This window comes from Rasamsonia emersonii, assembly GCF_000968595.1.
Source record: "Rasamsonia emersonii CBS 393.64 chromosome Unknown ctg1118621760073, whole genome shotgun sequence".
NCBI lineage: Eukaryota > Fungi > Ascomycota > Eurotiomycetes > Eurotiales > Trichocomaceae > Rasamsonia > Rasamsonia emersonii.
In genome coordinates, this window is record NW_013563214.1 from 202067 (window position 1) to 222791 (window position 20725).

General features: G+C 49.2%; 7 protein-coding genes across 7 annotated transcripts; 4 read left to right on the top strand and 3 right to left on the bottom strand.

Moving 5' to 3' along the window:
• Positions 1-595: 595 nt before the first annotated feature.
• Positions 596-3489, top strand: T310_3612 (uncharacterized protein; the record flags this gene model as incomplete). The annotated part of the gene is made up of 2 exons (XM_013473564.1): positions 596-831; positions 942-3489. The coding sequence occupies 2 exons, from the start codon at positions 596-598 to the stop codon at positions 3487-3489; spliced, it is 2784 nt and encodes a 927-aa protein (XP_013329018.1).
• A 476-nt stretch (positions 3490-3965) lies between these two features.
• Positions 3966-5549, bottom strand: T310_3613 (Chromatin remodeling and histone acetyltransferase complexes subunit; the record flags this gene model as incomplete). Its single annotated transcript, XM_013473565.1, has 3 exons — positions 3966-4842; positions 4903-5398; positions 5507-5549. 3 exons carry the CDS (start codon positions 5547-5549, stop codon positions 3966-3968), a joined length of 1416 nt encoding a protein of 471 aa, XP_013329019.1.
• A 374-nt stretch (positions 5550-5923) lies between these two features.
• T310_3614 (uncharacterized protein) lies at positions 5924-7077 on the top strand (the record flags this gene model as incomplete). Its single annotated transcript, XM_013473566.1, has 3 exons — positions 5924-6339; positions 6404-6783; positions 6842-7077. The coding sequence occupies 3 exons, from the start codon at positions 5924-5926 to the stop codon at positions 7075-7077; spliced, it is 1032 nt and encodes a 343-aa protein (XP_013329020.1).
• A 492-nt stretch (positions 7078-7569) lies between these two features.
• T310_3615 (DUF907 domain protein) lies at positions 7570-11656 on the top strand (the record flags this gene model as incomplete). Its single annotated transcript, XM_013473567.1, has 10 exons — positions 7570-7616; positions 7748-7807; positions 7936-8130; positions 8166-8184; positions 8297-8541; positions 8700-8945; positions 9277-9298; positions 9354-9678; positions 9745-11283; positions 11355-11656. 10 exons carry the CDS (start codon positions 7570-7572, stop codon positions 11654-11656), a joined length of 3000 nt encoding a protein of 999 aa, XP_013329021.1.
• A 462-nt stretch (positions 11657-12118) lies between these two features.
• Positions 12119-14995, bottom strand: T310_3616 (DNA-directed DNA polymerase; the record flags this gene model as incomplete). Its single annotated transcript, XM_013473568.1, has 4 exons — positions 12119-12218; positions 12440-12466; positions 12549-12555; positions 12724-14995. The coding sequence occupies 4 exons, from the start codon at positions 14993-14995 to the stop codon at positions 12119-12121; spliced, it is 2406 nt and encodes an 801-aa protein (XP_013329022.1).
• Positions 14996-15457: 462 nt separating this feature from the next.
• Positions 15458-16837, top strand: T310_3617 (uncharacterized protein; the record flags this gene model as incomplete). Its single annotated transcript, XM_013473569.1, has 2 exons — positions 15458-16495; positions 16571-16837. The coding sequence occupies 2 exons, from the start codon at positions 15458-15460 to the stop codon at positions 16835-16837; spliced, it is 1305 nt and encodes a 434-aa protein (XP_013329023.1).
• Positions 16838-17271: 434 nt separating this feature from the next.
• On the bottom strand, positions 17272-19598 carry T310_3618 (Yippee family protein; the record flags this gene model as incomplete). The annotated part of the gene is made up of 4 exons (XM_013473570.1): positions 17272-17772; positions 18728-18827; positions 18932-19359; positions 19500-19598. 4 exons carry the CDS (start codon positions 19596-19598, stop codon positions 17272-17274), a joined length of 1128 nt encoding a protein of 375 aa, XP_013329024.1.
• Between the last annotated feature and the right edge of the window lie 1127 nt (positions 19599-20725).

Genomic DNA, 20725 nt, shown 5'->3' on the forward strand with positions numbered 1-20725 from the left:
ATTGCAGGAGCCGTGGCAGCGTCCACCCGGGCCGCCATCGCTTTAGCTGTTAGAGACTTGTGATTCATGCTCGATTTGGGGCCGTGGCCTTGAACTCAAACGAGCACGGAGTAGATAATGGTGCTAGTATTCGGGATTGATTTGCAGCACTCCTGACTTTTCAAGGCAAGGCTGCATTGCAATCCGGCCTGTTCTTGCGCAGTCAAATTCCAGCAGGGGCCGTCTTCGGACTCGTTATATATATTGTCTAGATCCGAGAGAACGTGCCCCGTATCTTCACCGGCTTTGCCAACATGTGTAAGGGCCCGATCTAACAGTCTCTTCTACCAGCACGACGCTAACTTGAAACCCGGACGTGCAGCTCATTTCGTTTTCTTCTGACCTATTTTGCGGTCACGCGTCCCTGTTTTTGCTGGCGATGAGTCTGTAGACAATGATTGTATGGTTCGACATGCAATCACACTGGACTCAATGGAAGGAACGGAAGAAGTGCACACTCGATTCCTACGACTGCACCCGAGCTAGATTTCTTGCGAACAGCATTCCCGGAATTTTCGAAGCCTAGGCGTCGCTAAGTGGAGTTGACAACACCAAGATGCCAGCCATACCGAGTGAAGAAGAATGGCTGGAAGCAATGGCCAGAGCCCGTGAAGAAGCAGACCGGGCTGAGTCAGTAGATCTAGAAGCCTGCAATCCTCCCATTCACCCTGTTCCCCAATTGCAAGGTCCTTTTGAGGAGTCTATCATCGAATCTTACGATGATGCACGGAACGATGGGATAGTGGAAATAGACGCGCAAACTCGACGCGACCAGGTGCTGGCAGACCAGGAGTATGAACGCCTCTGTGGCAGGCGATGGCGCCAGAAACCAGGTGAAAGGCAAGATGTGAATTTAGCCCAACAATAACTACGAAGAAAGCACTAACCATCGCGACTTGAAGGTACCATCCGCTATGGAAGATCATTGCTCAGATCACTTTCGGCATGCATCTTCTGGCCAAAGGACTAGCCAAGTCGGAATCGGATGTCTTGAAAATTCTCCAGTCCCATGTGGCCGAATTCGATGGCTTTATTGAGAGGACAACGGAAGACTTTGTTCTCGCCCGCAACGACATCCGGGAACGTCTGAAGTTCCTCAGACTGCCCCTTGAGAACCTTGATGTGTTCGATGGGATGCTCGAAGACCGCTGGTTTCGGCGCACAGTCATCGAGGATAACGAAAGGATCGAGCATATTATCGAACGGTCTGCAGCAGCCATGAACGATTCCTTCAAAGACATAAAAAAGGGCATCGACTCCGTCCACGCGCTTCGGAATTATCTCGAAGAACTGGGGAAGGAATGGGATAACCGACCTCGCAATCTTGACGCCGTGTACGAAGCAATGATTGGAAATGTGGATGGGTGGGAGCGAGAATTCGATAGGCTCCAGAAGAAAGGGTATAGTCTTGCGTTTTCCTTGGCTCAGCTGAGCAAGATGGTCTCGGAGATGCAGCGGCGAGTGGGTGTGGCTAGTAGAAAGAGTGTGGTTCGTATTAAAAAAAAAGCACCGTCAAGAACAGTTGCTGGAGCAATATCAATTCTGACGTTGAAACAGATCTTCCATACCCCAAATACCAGCAGAGAATCGCGGGCTAGATCTCATGCTTTTCGAAAGCTGTCTGGCGGAACATCGAACCGCTCAGTCTCCGAAAAACCCCTTCCTAGTTATCCCCAGACCCTCAATCCTGCCATTGCAGAGGCTGTTCCGCCGCAAGTTCTGGAAGAGAAGTTGCGACCCAGATTTCCAGTTGTCAAAGATGATGCAACTTCATCTGTTCAGCGTGACGCGGTTCCAAATCGCACAAGATCTCTCAGTGACACTAGCCGCCAACGTAGAGCTTCTGTCGAGTTGCCTCTCTCCCAAAAGACTACAACAGTCATGGGAAGCCGAGCCAGCAGGATTACAAGGGAGAATTCTTATCCTGACGATATGCCCGCAGCAACGACAACTCGACCTGCGTCTGCGCCTTCTGTCTCACACGAAGCTCGCAGACATTCATCAAGCGAATTGGAAACGAATGTGGCGCAAGGGAAATCGCCTTTCAGAATGGCTTTAGAGCCATTTGTCCAACTTGAAAAAAGAAAGTTTTCGGCGCCGACAACCCGGGAGGATAGGCGAGTTAATAAACTGTTGCACCGGTCCAAGTCGAGAACTTTCGACCTTTTTGGGCTTTCAGGTACCAAGGAACAAGTCAGAGAACGCCCACAATCTGGCTGGAAGTGCAAGCAATTCGGAATTTTCCGTTCAAAGCCTTCCACTGATCTAGCTGGAACTGCCCAATGGTCCGATTCCGAGCGGGGAGAAACGAAGCATCCGACCACCCTAGACCACCATATGACATGGACTGGCATGCACGAGACATACACGTTCAAACCTAGCCCCAGCGACTCGCCCCAATTTCCACATCTTATCTTTGTTGTGGACTCACCCGATCAAGACTATCTCGAGGAAGAATTGAAAGACGATAGCAGCATAGATGACGAGGGCGAATCGCGACTCACAGCACTGCCATCTTTAGGTCCCCCATTGGTAGGCCTGGAGGATGATTCTACTGGTCTACCATCAGGGAACCCTATCCGTGATGAGTCTACCAGTGGCCCGGGCTCGGATGCTCAATTAGCCTCGTCGAAATATAGCAATATCAAGAATCAGAATTCTGATTTTTTCAAGATATCCAATTTCAGGGTGTTCCCAAACCGAGGCTCAGCTCTCGAACTGTCAGACTCTATTCCAAGAACCGGGAGCAATGGACATCATGTCGTCCATCAAAATCGTCATTGGCCGGTCAAGAAGCCATCTTTATTCTCCCTCCGTTCCTCGAGGAAAGGATCTGAGGCTCAGAGCTCAGTTTCTGCTGAGTCCAGCATGTCAGATCTTCGATCCAAGCCACCGTCGGCCGGAGTGACTCCTCCAGGTCTCTGGTCGACTCAGGCAAGAATACCTTCTTCGATTGATGAATGCCCATCTCCCAGATCTCTGAAGCCACTCGAGAGTGAAAGCAGTCGAGCAAGACTTGGACTTGGGATCAATATCGGTATAAGATGTGATCCTGATGACCTCTACAGCCCTGCGAGCCCGCCACCCCCGGGTCCTGGTGGAAGAGTCATGGTCTCCCCAAACTACGGGGCCGAAACTGCTTTGAAGGGCGAGAAACACGAGAAATACACTAAATTCCGCACAGCAATTGATGCAGGAGCCCGGCGTCTTTTATCACCGAAGCGGAGTCTGAAGAAGTTGCTTCATGGCGCATCACTAAAGGAAACAACCTGCATCAACAACAATACAACAAGCGAGGATCGTAGTGAGATTCAGGACCAGCCCCACAATGTCGACCGGACAGCCAAGCCGTCGCGGATCAAAATCCGTGGTGGATCTACGAATGGCATTGACGATGAAAAGTTCCACTATCACGGTATGGAGAAGGATGGCACCTGGGTCACGCGATAATCAAGCCGATGAGGTTGAGTGGCAAGAGTGTCATTCTCTTTCCTTCCCAGGTTACTGCCAGGGTTTATTATTGTTTATATCGGGATATATACTCTCTGCCCATACGGTGGTAATGTATACATATGAAGCGAAATCACAGCGGCCAAAGACGCCCCCACCGAGTTCGCTTAGAGGCTTCTGTATGTGAAACTTGATCACTGTGACAAAGCGGTCTGGTCTCTTTTTTTATTGTCATAGATTCAGAAATAGACGATAATGTCTAGTAAACCAACCGACGTTATTCGTACAGTACATTTAACTTTATAAGGACCAACCCGATATTCTGTCCCTTAAGCGGTTTTCTTAACCTTTTTTTTTCGCCCTCCAGTATTTTGAATTAGAAAGCTCCTCCCATTATAAGCTGACTCCGACTCGGAAAGCACCGGGTTGCTCTCAAACTAGATGGTCAAAAGAACAGGGGGAAAGAGGACAAGCAATCATTTGCACCGCTTCTCCACGATGTTGGCACCGTGTTCATCGTACTCCTTCTTCGATATCCACATCTGGTGGAACGCACCCAAGCTCGCCAAGATGCTTCCTCCAATCCAGGAGCCAAACCTTCTCTCGGCGGTGTTTCCTGGAGCAGATATTCGCACCCTTGGGCTCGGGAAGCTCTGCATCAGCTCCTGGCTCAGACGATCGTTGAAACCATAAAGGAGGCTGGATGCACCGGTGACAACAACATTGGCCAACAGATGCGGCCGGATATCAACATCCACCCCATTGAGGGCACTCTTGATGAGCTCCGGAATCGTCTGAGCCTGGGTTGGTGCTGCAAAGTCGGATCCCGGGTCAGGAATAGCTGCCTTTGCGTCGAACAGCGATTCAACCACGCGATAACGATCAACCCCGAACACCTGATTGTATCCATCAGGGAATTCAAAAGGTCGTCCAGGACTGCTCTTGGCCAACTCTTCATTGGACACGCCATTTGGACCTACGGAAGAGAGTTTGTTCGGACCTGGCCATACTTGCACAACACACTCCTTGAACTCCGTCAAGGTCCGCTCTTCGAGCAACGTACGGTATGACGCGTCGGGCGCTTTATCTGGTGGAAATGTCTTGTACGTTGCTTGAGGGGGTTGACCGGCCTCAACGGGAGTCTTCGAGGCGACGAGATAGTGAGGGGTAATAGTAATCGGCTGTGGGGAGTTGTTCTTGAACATGGCACGGATCTGTGAGGAGATATAGTCGCCACCGAGAGGAGAATGTTGAACACCTCGCTTCAATACCATGCCATCATGGACAGGCGTTACAGACACATTTGAGGCGCCAACATCGACGACCAGAGCAGAGGCCTTTCCGGCCGCAAAACTATAAAAGTAGTGTCAGCAGTGGCCAGGGGGGAAAAAAACACCCGCTTCTTATACGCACGCTGCTAGGACCCCGTTCTTTGCAAGATAAAAGGCCGGCGTTCCCCAACTCTCCATCGCGATTTCAATAGTCTTTTCGCGCGCTTTTGTAGGATTCCAACCACATTCCGACATAAGAAGAGGACTATCCGCGAGAGGTTTCTCTTCTGTCTCGACCCCTTCCATCTCCGTGGGCAATTCGCCCTCTGGTACTTCATTCAGCCCGTTCAGCAACGGATTTTGTGGCTTTGCCCCTATCAGTCTTGATTTAAACGAGTATTCCCACAATTTTTCTGCCATTTCCCAATCTTCGACCACTCCATCTCGACCTATCGGATTATGGATCGAGAGCCCCGGTCTAGGAGTGACGAAGATATCGTCGCCAAAGATGTACTTCTCCGTGTCCGTAGAATATTTTCCATAGTATGTCGGAACGACGGACTTGGGAGTATCTTCGCCCGCGAAGCCAGCACGCGTCGTCGAGTATCCCGGGTCTAACACGATGGCCGACACCTCATCTATTTACCATTCTAGTCAGTTGCAAGACGTACCGAACAATGCGACTCCAGCGAGACTTTGGAGATCACAAAGTCAAAATCACTGATCGCAAATAGTTGGGTACTAACCTCCGCCGTATTCAGTGGTCGAGGGTGGTATTGAAGGATTCATATTGACCGATGAGTGAACTGTCTTTCAAGGCACACCAAGGACCGCTAACCACTTGACCGAGAAATCCGTGCAGTTCAAAGAGGCAGACAGTACATGGCAATGTTCCCAGAAAATCCGCGACTGCGAAGCAATAGCGAAGACGGATCTTCTGGATGGAGACAGGTGGCGATCAAGTGGATGTTGCAAACATGGACGTTTCGCGGTGTCGGCAACTATTTTGCAGGAATCCGGACCTGCAAGGCGACGGAGAGCTTTCAGCGGGTGCCGGTCTCAGCCAACGGAGTCAGTCCAGCCACCTCACGTTCTGAACCGCCACAATAGGTCACCTCTCCGTTTACACTTTGCGCAACAACCAAGATCGCGTCACTTTGGAGATGGAGACAGATGTTGGTCAGCCGTCCGAAATTCTCTTTCGGCCTGTGAAGAGGCAGAAATTTCTACGGAGGCGCGCAGAAGACGACACGGGGGACCTCGAGGTAGATAATCCCAGCAGGTCAACGCCAGATCCCGACCAACAAAGCGCAGTTGGGACGAAGAATGCGGCCTCCACGTCGCAGGACGACGATGGAGATAGCAGAGATGAAGCCTCCAACATAGTGCGCCTTCGGAAACCTCACCGAGTCCGACGAGGCGGTATCGAGTTCTCTACAGCTAGCAAACAGAGGACCAACGGTGATCTCGTGGCCCATACAGAGATGTCAGCCGAAGACGTAGAAGGAGAAATGATCCGAGCCAAGTTTGATCGGTTTACCGCGCATACGGGGCAAAAGGTTGATGTTGACAAACATATGTACGGGCTCCATCTCCGCGGTTACAGATGCTTTCCCAGTTGTGACGGGGACTAACAAGATAAGGATGGAATATATAGAGTCAGAGCTGGCTAAGCGTTATCACTGCAACCAAACGACAGAAGAACCCACTCCAAGTGCTCATGCCGCAGATGAGACTACGAATCGACAATCGGACTCCCAGTTCCCACAGCGTGAGCCCGCCGCATTGGGGAAGCTCCATGAAATTGATCTTGGACAGGAGGCAAAACTGCAGAATATCGCCAGAACAGAAGCTGCGACAAGGCGACTGGCTGGCAATAAGTCTCCATCGCCAGAAGAAGAGGCGCCGTCGAAGAAGACGCGCTTGGGTAAGGACGGGAAGCCGTGGCGCAGCCGGAGGCGACGAAATAGTGAGGACATTGAACGCGATAGACTTGTGGAAGAAGTTCTGCGGGAAAGCAAACGTAAGCCCATTGCCCCTGCTCTATGCTCTCTGGGAGCTTTCCGCTAACTGTCCGTCAGTGGAAGTGTACGACGAACCCGAGGAGGACAAAACGCAGGACGATCAGGCCGCCGATGATCGCATTGCAGAACAGTTCCGACGAGACTTTTTGGAAGCGATACAGAGTCGTCGTCGTGCAGCACGACCCCGGAATAAAGCCAGCAAGTCCGATGCGCCTCGCGGACCCAAACTTGGCGGTAGTCGGAGTGCTCGAGCCGCCATGCGGGAGATGCAAGGGAAGTCGGGCCAGAAATGACATTGCTTTGCCATCTTCTTACAGTATCCGAGGATCAAATATGATCAGATTATTGGGCTGTTGCTTTGCGCAACCGTCATCTTGAGACGAGGACACGTGTACATGCACATGGGCATGGGTACTTCAGCCTGGAACAGTTGTCATTCACAAGGTTACTCGGTCAGGTCGATAACGGGAGCTCTTTACTTGGTTTTATATTTGAAAACAGGCAAAATATGTCACTAATGGCAACCGGTAATTGTCGCATGATTGTGAGCCACTGATGTCAATTCTATATCAACTTTTGCAAGCCTACCATGCAATTCCCAACTATCTATGTACGTATGTACAGACAGACAGACAGAGAGGCTGCCGGTGTCATGACAATGTACAGTACAGTATATTGGCTAACGGGACATCTGGAGGGTCTGGTTTGAACAAATCAAGGGTCCGATCCATATATATACACGTGACGCGACTTGTAAGAAGAACAGATGAAGAGCTCTAATACCCATGCTGCTAGTATGTCCAGATTTATCTGCATGTACTACTGGGCCACAGTAAGGTACTAAGAGTCCTCTTTGCCCAAGGCCCCTCCGTCGTTCCGATCTGTCGAGTTGGGGGTGGCTGTGAAGATCGTGTCTTTCCAGATCTGCACGGAGCATTTGTAGATGATGATACGCAACAACAGACCAGTCCCATGGGCCGCTATGCAGGTGATCGGTCTATCTTTTGTATGGTGGTCGCCTAGGTTAGTGAGATCTCAGCCTTTGTGAAATCGAGTATAGAGAGCCTGGGCCTCCTTGGGCAGGCAACCCCCGTTGTGGACTGCGTCGGTACCGCTGATTATCAGATTGGGCTACGCTGTACACTGCATAGCTCCGCATTCCTAGTTGCAGGCGAAAACATCAGTCTAGACCAGTCGAAGCAACGAGGACAACAGCACTGCGGACTTTGCCGAGACAACTTTATTTATAGATTGGCATGGGTCACACCAGAGGCTCTCATTCGAAATTCGAATACTGTGGCACCCGCGATGCCACCCCAGGCTCCATCAAGCACGAGCAATCTGTTGTGAGTGGGATTCCGGTGGTATGTCGTTGCCCCAGAAGCTCGCATAGGCATAGGGTAGGTCTTATTAGCCAAATTAAGTCGTTTGACGATGGCCTTCCTAGGGGATTGACGCGGCTCGTGGTTGGCCATCCTGCTGGTGGGGAGGATAATATTGCGCGCACCTAAGGCACGGTTAAAACGTACGGGCCACTCAGACGGCCCAGGATGCTGGACCGCGCAAGACAGTGGGCATTGTGGCGCGCCGGCTAAGTTGATGAATGGCATGGACGGTGGCCGGCAAGTTCCTTCATTCAATTCAAATCACGGTGTCATGTCAACTGCCACCCCCGAGGGCACTGTGCAGCTGGAGCGTTGGCAGACAGCTCTGAATCTGCCGGGCATGTCGCTGCGGGCGGCCTGGGCAGCCGTCAGGTATGAAGCGATGTGGCTGTGGCCGGTCTCGCGGGCAGCCCCACGGGCACCAAGTCGCTGTTCGAATAATCGAATCAGGCCCAGCGCCCTGAGACACCGGTCCGGTCGAGACGGTCCAGAATCCGGCCCAGTCGCAGCTAGTCGACGGACAAGCATAGCGCGTCCTGCCTGGCGCCAGGCACAGGGGCGGCTGCCGGCCGCGAACCGCCCGCCGCCCGCCCACGGTTCCAGCCCGCCGTCACGACTGCTTCGCATCATGATTATTATTTCCCCATCTCAGTCAGTTCGGTCACGGAGCGTTTCTCTCCTTCCACTCGCTGCCCTCTGCCTCTCCCAGTCGTTCGTTTCCAGTCTGTCATCCTCACTCGTTTGACTTCATGTCTCTCGACCGATTTCTCTGCCTGGTTCGTGGTGCTTCTCGCATGGCATAACCGAACCGTTCCCGTCCACGAATCTCTCTCCTTTTCCTGCTCTCTGTTGTAATCCTCTTGTTTTCTGTTCTCGGTCGTCCATTCCATCCAGGTTGATCCTGTTCTTTTTTTTTTCCCCCTTTTTCATGGTCTGACTGAACTGTTGAGAACGTCCATCTAAGATTATTTAATTTGTCTTTTCGCCCCCACTTTTTTCTTCGAAAATTACGGTATCCGGCCCGCTACGAAGCCTGCTGGACCATAGTTTTGACTGCCACCTTTGTTTTCACACGCGTCATTGGATTTTACCGACCTGCGCTCCTAGCCCGCTAACCGACGCCCCTCGAGTGTGTCATCTCGGCAAACGAACCAGGAGAAGACGCTGATATTTGTTGATCGGAGAACACATCTGTCGCGATGCGGATAAACCCATGGTCTGCGGCGGTATGCGCCGCAGCGGGCTTTTTGCCGGCGCAGATTCTCGCTGCCGACATCCTCAAAACAAATGGCTATACAGTATGCTCGGCGCATTCAACAGTCCAGGTGCAGAGATTCAACATTGAATATGACCGCACCACCCAGAAGCTCACCTTCGATGTCGCTGGCACCAGCGACAAGGTGCAGAATGTGACCGCCTCGCTTTACGTCTCTGCCTATGGAAGACAAGTCTACCAGAAAGATTTTGATCCGTGTGCGCCAGACACCAAGGTTGACCAGCTCTGTCCAGGTACGTCAATCGTATTCACCTAGCTCTCATGCACTGACTGACCTGGGCCTTTCTGCCCCTCTCTAGTTCCCGCCGGTAACTTTGCCGCTCAGGGCGTGCAGACCATCCCTTCTGAGTATGCCGATATGATCCCAGCAATCGCCTTCTCTATCCCCGACTTGGAGGGGCAAGCGAAACTAGAACTGAAGTCTCAGGATGGCGGAGCGAACGTTGCCTGTATTGAGTCAGGCGTCAGCAATGGGAGAACCGCCCAGGTTCCTGCTGTGTCCTATGCAGCGGTTGGTATAGCTGGTGCAGCTCTCGCAATGAGCGGTCTGTCTGCCATGGGTGTCGTGGCACATCCTGGGGCGGCATCAGCAAGTCCTGGGTTCGGTGATGTGATGGGGTGGTTCCATTCCGTGGCGACTAGCGGCATGCTGAGCGTGGATTACCCATCGGTGTACCGAAGCTTCACCTCGAATTTTGGCTTCAGTACCGGTCTCATCCCGTGGGGTCAAATGCAGATCTCAATCGATAATTTCCGAAACATGACTGGCGGTAATCTCACGGATGATAGCTATCAATACCTCCGGAACGCGACGCTCGTGTACGATGATGGATCGTCCAATTCAAGCTCGGTCACAAAGCGTGCTTTGGACCTGTTTCTGGGTCGCTCTCGCCTGCTTGCTCGAGACATCTCGACTTCAGTCAATGGGACCGGAAACGTCTCGGACGCTGGCGATAGTAGCAGTTTCGAACACGTCGTCCACGGCATTCAGGCCTACGCTGAACAGCTCTCGATTCCTCAGGCGAACACGTTCATGACCATCTTGCTGTTCTTTGCTATTGTCATTGCCGCCATCGTTGTGGGAATCTTGCTGTGTAAGGTCGTCCTCGAGGTCTGGGCCCTCTATGGCAATCTCCCCTCCAGTCTCTCCGACTTCCGGCAACACTATTGGAGCCTATTGGCACGAACCATCACCAACTTGATCCTGATCGTGTACGGTATCTGGACGCTTTACTGCATTTACCAGTTCACGCGTGGCGATTCGTGGGCGGCAAAACTTCTGGCAGCCGTCACTCTCGCCATTTTCACCGGTGTTCTGGTCTTTTTCACAGTGCGAATTGCGCAATTGGCTCGCCGTTATAGAAACGCAAAAGGTGACCCGTCTATCTTGTACGAAGACATGGAAGTCTGGCGCAAGTACAGCCTTTTTTACGACTCCTACAAGAGAGACTATTGGTGGCTGTTCGTACCAGCTATTGTCTACATGTTTGTCCGAGGCTGCATCATTGCGGCAGGTGAAGGCCACGGGCTCTTCCAGACTGGCGGTCAATTAATTGTCGAAGCCCTGATGTTGATCCTCCTTTTGTGGAGTCGGCCGTATGTGGCCAAATCTAGCCAATGGATCAACATCACCATCCAGGTTGTCCGGGTTCTCTCGGTTGCTTGTATCTTGGTCTTTGTCCAAGAATTGGGGATATCACAGACCACCAAAACCATCACTGGCATTGTCTTGATCGCCATACAGTCCACCCTCACGGGGTTGCTGGCAATTCTCATTGCGGTCAATGCCATCATCACCTGCATCAGAGAGAATCCGCACATGAAACGCATGAAACGTGGTAAGCTGATGAAACCTCAAAAGTCTTTCGTCTCAGTCTGAGGAGTCCTTCTTGACTAACACGCGATGCAGAGAAAATGAATCAAGATTTGGACAACCTTACACCTCTTGATGCACGGAACTCGCTGCTCATGGATGGCCCACGCCCCCGGGGTGATATGCAGGAGATGAGCAAGTTCAACATGACCGGACCCTATGAACCTTATCGGCATCAGGCTCTTCCAAAGAAGGGGCATGAGAGTACGGAGCGATTGATTCCAGATGACTCGTTCGATCATCATCATCACCAGCATACCAGAAGCTTGAGTGGAGGTCGTAGTCCAACTCCTGAGGATTACAGTCACCCCCCTCACACCTACGGTGTCGCATATTGAAATCACTTTTGGCTAGTCCACGTGGGACTTTTTTTTTGGCTTCTGCTCGCATGAACATGGACAGAGTTCTTGTTGGGAAAGTTTGCCCTGCATATCTTTATTTATTAGCGTTATTAAAGTTATTGCTGTTCACTCAGGTATCCAGCATTATTTTTTATCTTGTCTTGTTGATAGTGGTATTTGATCGACTGGTTAATTGGTTGAATGTTTCCCGGAAGCATTTTGGCCCTTTCCTCTTACCTTCATTTGTAAATGTTTTTGCAGTTATACATTTATATCTTTTTTCTTACCTCTCGCGTCTCTCTTGCGTGCCAAAAAAAAAAGTTTACAAAAAATAAAACACGACCTTGGTTTGCATTACGATTGTCCAGGATAGACCAACCAATCTTTGGAATTTTCAAACTGTTGATTGATAAAGAGAACATGTGAGAAGACTTCCACGCCTATTCTTGTCTTGCCTATCTACAGACTGGGGTATATATCTGATACGCCAAAATTAACAGAGCTCGACACTGCATTGCCGAACCCTCGGAAAGGAGGGCATAGCTGAACCGAGTGAAGGCTATATAATATACATCTAACCCAATAATTATTAGATTGAATGTCATAGTCCCCTGACATTAACCCATTGGCAGAAAAAAGAGTAGTTTTTGGAAAGGCAAATTATTTTTTTCTTCCATATTTTATCTTCAAGACAGACGTATGCAGAGGTCTCGCTGGGAAATAAAAAGGAAGACTCTGCTATATTATAAAATACCATTTTTCTTTCCTCCAGACACTTACAAGTGCCACGACGAGGCACGCTTATATCTATGTATGGATGTACTGTACATACAGTAACAAATGCGGAATAACGCTAAGGTCATATGCATACATGGAGTCGATATCGTACCTGTGAGCTATGCGATGTCACGCTGGACACAGCTATGAACAAAGGATTCGAAAATAAGTAGTAGAAGGACATAGGTCTTGTCATCTGGTTCTGTGACATCAATGCCGTTGTTCTCTCACTCTCCCTCGATTCCTCAAAACATCGTATTCGATCCATCTTGAAACATTACGCCTACCCTCTGGCAGTAATCTCCCTGGATTCATCACGTGGCAGCCTTCATAAGTGACCGCAAACGGTGGCATCTCAGCATCGGCAAGTATAAACGCGGTGGGCAATGGGTATAGCTGTAGAGAGGAAGCATAATCCCACAATACCGGTCTCGAGCTGAGCGGGAAAGGAGACATATGGCCTTGATCCAAGATCGTCTTCACTAATTTCCTGGCCGAAAGTATTGTATGCGATGGATTGCTTCCATTCCCTTGATTCCCCTCCCGAGAGTCTGCACGAACTTGCTTTTCATCGACAAGGCCTTGATCCAATGTAGTATCTCTTGATGCGTTTTCATGAGGCCGACCCTGCCCTTCGACTGATGTTATTACATCAAATCCACTTGTCTCTTTAGTCGAATTCACAGCACTGCGTCTCAATCGTCCAGAAATGTCATCACGAAACACGACGATCTCGTGAACCGGACCGAAGAGACACAGTCGCGAGGGATTTGATGTCCAAATAGCTTCACCAGGAACGGACTTAGGGGATGACTTCTCTGCATCATTATTAGCCACTGAAAATGCTCGTTTCACCCTCGAAGTAAACAGCTCTGGAATAGCCTCGCGTGGGATGGCGGTTGCAGCACCGGCCGAGAAGGTAGACGCCCAGGGATCGTTATCGCCTGGAACAAAGACGAATGTTGAATGTCGCAGTAGTGAAGGAAACTCCGATAGCACATGAGCGAGTGTGTCAAAGTACTCTTTATACGCGATGCTGTTTCCACGACCGCCTTCACCAATCATGGCATTCTCAACGAAATTCCCAATCATGAAGAAAACAAGAGGCAGCTCTTCCAAGGGTAAGTCACTGTAGGATTTGAAAACATTTTTCAACGCCTCAAAGGTGTTCACATTGTCAAGATTCACCTCACTCATGATGACCATAGTTCTTCGACCAGCTTTCTGCTTATCGGGCTGCTCTTGTCTTAGATATTTTGCCTCGAGTCTTCTCATACGAGGGCCTTGAGCGCGTTCGCTTCCAACCCCAAGAAAGTCAACCCAGCCAAATCCGCCGGTTGCGCCGACGTCTCCATTTGACTGAGGATTGCTCATCCCAAGGGTCACCTCTCGTCTTTCACATGGCGGACCCGCGATTGAGATTCCTACAAATTTGCCACCTATTGTCCCTCCAACTCCGCCATTGCCTCCTAGAGCCGACCTTCTGATATTTTCCTCCTCTTCGTATATACCATCCACAAGGACAATCATCCCCGGTGTAAACCATGCTCCATTTTCGGGAACTGACTGGGCATGTGTCAGGTCCAATACAACGCTCCCAGTCAAGTCTGTAAGAGATAGCTCTCCAGCAGGCGAGATAGAGAGGAGACCAAGTAATAAGTGGGATGTGCCGTTTCTTCCTAATAAGTTCGCGATGGGAGTTAACTTGTAGGACTGTCGTGCTGAAGATGGCAATACCGAGGAATCGTCATATCTGCCGAAAATAGGCGCTTGGAATGATTCATTGCGCAATAATCGCTGATAGACAAGATTATATCGGTCTCTTAACATGGCGATCTGATGGGAAGGATCTGGAAATAATGAAGGACTGGATGTTGACGCTTCGAAGTGTTTCTTGTTGGCGTTGTATACCAAGCGTGGTTGCTCAAATGCGCTGACAATTGTGATCCAACCTCTTGGATCTTTCGAATGTGAGTCATTTTTCTCTTCGTCGTCTTCAAAAGGATCTTTGCTGCTGCGCTCTGTAAATCCGCTGACCCCGCTCTCCGAAGCATCATGTCCTTGTGAACGCCCCGAGGCATCTTCCCGATCTGAAACTTTCCCGACAATTCTGCCACCGACCATATTACTCTCCAATGCCTGCAGAATTGATTTAATAGAAGCTCCATTGCCTTCCTCTACGATGACTCCGCCGCCACTCTTCCTCCACATTTTTGCTACCTCGTCCAATACCCGTTCGGCCAGGCCCTCTTCGCGCCATCCTGAGCCGCAATTTTTGCCAATAAAAGTGGCCAGAAGCTGAAGTGTGCTGGATGTGATGGTAAGGTTGTGTTTTCTGGTAAAAGTCCGAAAGGCCACAGGTCGAAGAGTAGATGGTGGCAGAAGAATAGGCAGTATCGATGCTTTACCAGCAAGCGAGGTTGGCTTGCCGACTCGGATTGGCCGTGCCGGAGGCGTCCCAAAAGCTGGAGATGAAGAAGGAGCTGTGTCCGGTACTGCAGCATTTTTAGAAGGAAGTGAGATATTCGGTGTGCTAGATGATGCTCGTGAGTTATCCATCCTGCTGAAGCTAAACTTCAGCAATGGAAAGATTTAAAGGAGCCTTTGGGAGTAAGACAAACGTTTTCAGATGAGAACAAGAAAACACAACAAAAAAGATATTGATACTGGTGTAACAATTTGTTAAGGCACACAAATTAACATTATAGTAGGAGGTGATGAAATGCTTTCTGTTTCTCGAGTCTTGACATGAGCTCCTCGGACCTGCAACATAACGCGTCCCCCGCGTCATGTAGACGCGCTACACCCGGTCACCTCTCAATTAGGTAAAGTAATTAAGTAGGTACCCGCGTCAGTGTCATTCTTGTCATCATTTCCACCACTCCGGGACCAAAGAGGATTTGAGATATCATCAAGCGTACTCACCCATTCGCTATAATTTACCGTCCTCTTCTCTTGTTTGGAATCCTATACACTGTCACCCCGAAGGTCAAGGCCAATTTAATCGCATTTTCTGGGAACATGAGCTCCCCGAAAGAGAGCCCTGAGCAACTTCGGGCGCGTTTAGCAGATCTTACCGCCCGTGCTGCGGCAAAAGATGCTGTGAAAGATTTCAATGCTGCCGCTGAGCTATACTCTCAAGCCACTGAGCTCCAAGCCGAACTGAATGGGGAAATGTCCGTGGACAACGCTGACCTTCTCTACGCTTATGGCAGATCTCTTTACAATGTTGCCGTAAGCAAAAGTGATGTCCTTGGCTCTAAGATCCCAGGGGACCAGGCGCTCGCCGAAAATGCGACATCTTCCGGCTCAACGTCTACGAACGAAGGACTCATCAAGAACGCTATTGCCAGTTCCGCATCGAAAAGTGCATTTGAAACAACGGAGCAGGTGCAAACAAAATCGCAAATAAATCAGCAATATTTTCAATTCACAGGCGACGAGAATTTCGACGACTCGGACTCCGAGGAGGGGGAGGATGAAGCGGACAAGGAAGAAGATGACGATGATTTTGCCAACGCTTTCGAAGTACTGGACTTGGCACGCGTTCTTCTCTTGAAAAAGTTGGATGGAATGGAGAATAAAAAAGATGAGAAGGGGAAGTTGGCGGAGATGCCATTTGACATTAGACACATCAAGGAACGACTTGCAGATATCTATGATCTACAGGCCGAAATCTCATTGGAAGGCGAAAGGTTCACGGATGCCGTTACCGATCTCAGGACAGCCCTCGAGCTAAAGGAAGCACTTTTCCCTCTGGAGGATCCTTCAGTTGCAGAGTGTCACTACAAGCTCTCTCTTGCTCTTGAGTTCGCCTCTGTCACAAAGCAAGAAGATGGGGGTGAGCCATCTAAAGCTGGCAAGACTGCCAGAGTTGATACTGCTATGAGGGACGAGGCAGCGAAGCATATGGAAATTGCTATTGAAAGTTGCAAAATTAGAATGACACAAGAGGAGCAAAAGCTGAACAATGGCGAAATAACAGAGGAGGATAAAGTGAATGCCGCAAGACGAAAGATTGCCAATGTTAAGGAAATTGTCGCGGACATGGAACAACGAGTGAGTTTCTTACTTTTCAGTTGTGCAGCGGTTCTCTAGACTTTTCTTTTGCTAACAGCTTTGCCCTATATGTAGCTTGTTGACCTTCGACAGCCTCTGGTCTCAATTAACGATCCTAGTCAGAATGCTGACAATACAGTAAACGGCATTCTCGGGCAAATTATGGGGAAGACGCCCGAAGAACAAAATGCACGCCTGGATGAGGTCGCGAAGAATGCCAATGACCTATCCGCACTGGTAAGAAAGAAGGCTCCATCCGATCCCGCGCACAGGAAACGTCCACACGAAAGCAGTGAGCAGGGAGAAAGTGTGAAACGGGCTAGAGCGGAAGATGCTTCTTGATGTTTCTAGACCACATATCCTTCCTGCTGCACTCGAAATTTCCAGCGCCGAAGGAGGCAATTATGTTGTGCGGTCAGGCCAGGAATTGATGATACCCAGGGCAGAACTATTTTAATGGGGGATTTTGTGAATTTAGCTAGGAGATCATTATGGCCCTGTCTTTCGGGGAAAGTCATGTATATTATACTATTAATTAAAAGCTGCCAGCAGAGGAAGGCCACGGGTCCTGAAACCTTTTTCAGAAGGTAAAAGTGATGCAAAACTCGGCAGCATACGAGCAGGCGAGGGGTATCAGCTCAAGAGAATGGTAAACATGGACAGGAAATCGTACATCATGTTCTGAGGCTTTCGAAAATCGATTTGTTATGAGAAAGAAAAATGCGCCAAGTCATTGTTGATGTTTGTATTCAGACCAGGAATGACGAAATAACATTTCAGACTGCAGAGTGGCTATCGAACTTGCGCCTTCTCCGGCGTATAGCGAGGGCTGGGGTCCACACTCCAGCGAAAAGGTCTTCGCATTCGTCCTCGTCTTGGCTATCAAATTCCACTGCACTGTCGAAAGGCTGAGATGTAGTATTTTTAGATATTTGGGCGGCATTGGAGACGCTTGTAGCAGTGTCGGATTCGATTTCCCAGCAAGAAGAGGTGCTTATGCGCTTGGTCTCCAAGATAAATTTGCCAACCTTGTAGCGCTGAGATTCCTCTTCTGCAGCAACATATTTCCAACCTAGTACGCTTCCGCAAAAGGCACAGCTTATGTCACACACTGTGTGGGCACCGGTGACTAGCTGTCGAGGAACTGGCCTTTGCGTGATTGTATTTGGCAGAGATGTGGGAGAAAATGATGAAGCCATGGATATTGAGGTAGGTATAGGAACCGCTGAAACTAGATAGGCACGACCATGACGACCGGTGAATCCTTTGCTGACTATCTGGGATGTCAGGCAAATGTCTGCTGCACATCGAGCACATCGGATATAGGAGACATGGTCTCCAAGAAACCTGTCTTCACTGACGTCATCCGTTGTTGAAGTTGCTTTGCTCCTTTCTGGAGTGGGCGGCTGCGAGTGTTGATGTCGCCGATGGAAAGGAGCTGATGGGACGAGAAACGACGGAAACATGGAGATTGTAGAGAACTAGGCCCTGGCAAACGGCCAGTGCTAACAATTAGCTAGCCTTGTAACAATGGCTTCGGATATAGAGAGCAAGGAGGGGAAAAATGCGGGGTCCTCCCAGGTATCGTCAGCAACTTTACGTCGTACTAGGTATAGCAATTAGAGATGACGGTGTCTTGTGCAGTTTTGTTATAGCCCTCAGTTCGCTAGATAGACTGGCTCTTTAGAGTAGAAGAGAATTGTATGAACATTGATGCTCTGAGTGACGAAACTCTAGTCGAGTATCACCAAAACTTCAGATGTCACATGGTTCGTTCCGCGGTGTCCGGCACACGCTATCCCAACCAATAAGTTGGACTCTGCCATTTTTGACATCATCTACATCCGAATTTGACTATTTGCATCGTCTTCCTACAGAAGATATGAGGCCGTTGACTAAACTAGAAGTTACCGTATGGGCATCGAGGATTTTTTCTTCCCCCCTCCTCCATATTGCAGAATATCGACGATGATAAATTAACCGTAAAACAGCCAGTCGTAACAAAGCACACCAACTCAGGCAACAGGCACAATGTAATTATTGAGTGAGAAGCCTTAGACTATCAGAAATGCGAACCACAGGCCCACCCGTCCGACAAGGCAAAATGACAATGCTCTAAACATCAGCAACTAGAAACAGCCATCTGGAGCTTATTGAGGCTTTGCCGCTTCCAGGTGGCATCCAAGGCTCTAGAGTTGTAAGGAAAAATCCACACCACCCTAGGTTCCTTACGATGCCCAATTCGGACGGATCAGCCGAGCGAGGGACACATGCGACAATCCGAGTACAGTTGAACGCGTCCATATCGGCCAATTCAAATAATGATAGTAAACTAGAGCACAGTCAGCACTTCGTTACACAAAGGCCAGAAAGCCGTAAGTTGCATGCGAAAGAAATCTTTGTGAAATCATGCAAGCAGCGAATTCGATAACCTACCCAGTCTTGATACCATGGTCAGATGTACGATCTTCGAAAAACACGAACATCGTCTTCCCATTGCTATCGTCGACGACGAAACCTCTATAGATCGCATCATTCGCGTAATCCCAAAGTTCAACCCAACTTTCGATTCGTCGGTAGTTGTCCTTGACGCTATCTGGCCGAAATTCCTGACGATGCGCACCCACCACCAGCGACCTCCGTTGTCCGCAGTTCCTCTCACCAAGGAACATTGCAGACAGCGTGTCGCAGAAGAGCCTCTCACACTCCTCTGTGATGGTTTGCGCTGCCTCCCCTGTATTTCGAGACAACTTGTCTCTAGGCCAGAAGAAATTCTCAGCGATGGAAATCGCTGGAGAACCAAGGGGAGGGCTTGTTGCAAGCATTTTAGACCCTGAGGGAGCCTCAGGGATACCACCGTGCTCCTGCAGAATAAGTCAGATTGTTATTATCGTCTCATGAAACACCATATAGAGAAACTCCAGATATCAAAATAGAATGCCTTACCGGCCCCGTTAGTAGTGCAGTAATGGAAACCTTTCACCACCTCTGAGGATGCTTGTACACTGTAACAGCTTGCAAGGACGCGGGTTTGACCACTACTTTCGAAAAAGTGCTGCTTTTGATTGTAATTACTGTTTTTGCTGTTGAGATCTCCCGCCATGATGAGAATTTTCGAATAGCCTGGATACGTGATAAGGGATAGTGTTGTATTGAGTAAGGCTGAAGGCTGTGAATAAGGGAAGAGTGGTAAAGTTGGGGATTTAGGTTGGTTAAAACAGACACCAGGAATGAAAAAGTAGCAAAATTATTTTGAAATTGACTATTAGTTCACAAGCTGTCAACAGTTGCACAGTTGGATGTCAAAGGAGGATAGCAGTGAAGTGCGGGAAGATCAGGTGATGATTATTAACTACTACCTAACCTACTGCATGTGCACATGATCTTATGGGAAGGCTTGCGTGGCTGGTCTTTGTGCCTAAGGCCGTAAACACAGAACAGCCTGAAACAGGTATCACATGACCTTTTTTAAATTCATCCTTGCACTGCATGAGGTCATATTATTATGCCAGCTGTTCATCGAACATGGACAGCACTTGGAAAATAGTTAGTGGCAGTATGGGTGCACAGCATATTACTTAGGATTGTTTGTAGACTGCCCTGTTCTTCTCAGAACATTGCCATTCAATTAGTAAACATGTCTTCCAAGACTTTTCATCTACAGAGTACATCCACAAGAGCTGACTGGTCTGTACAGAGTGTTGCCTTTCAAAACAAACATATTGCTTCTTGTACATTAAAAGGACCTTTAAAATTAATTTCCAAAGGGCTGCCTGTTCATATGAACCTAAAAGTATATGAACACTCAAGCCTGGAAAGCGTGGCAAAACTTCTTAGAATGGGAGAATACGCAATGCATTTGTCTTCGCAAAAATAGATATTTGAATTATCAAGAAGCCTATTGAGAGCTTTTTCATAGTCAGATATATTTACATGGTTCATCTCGTCAATTGGACAAAGCTCTAGTCGTTGGCATCTAGGGTCGGCTGTGAAAGATCGAAAACACAGTCGAGAGGAAACGACTCATTTTTCGCCACCCAACGCCCCCCGAAACTCCGGTAAACTAGCCTTTGAATCCTCATCTTCTCAAATAGTCAATGCAGAATCATAAGTTTTGCTGAGCCTGCTCGACGTGAGTTCTAGAAGACAGCATAGGTAATCGTCGTCTTCGAAACGAAGAGATGGTCAAGTAAAAAAGAAAATACACACAAGAGGTAGAAAGCGAAGAAA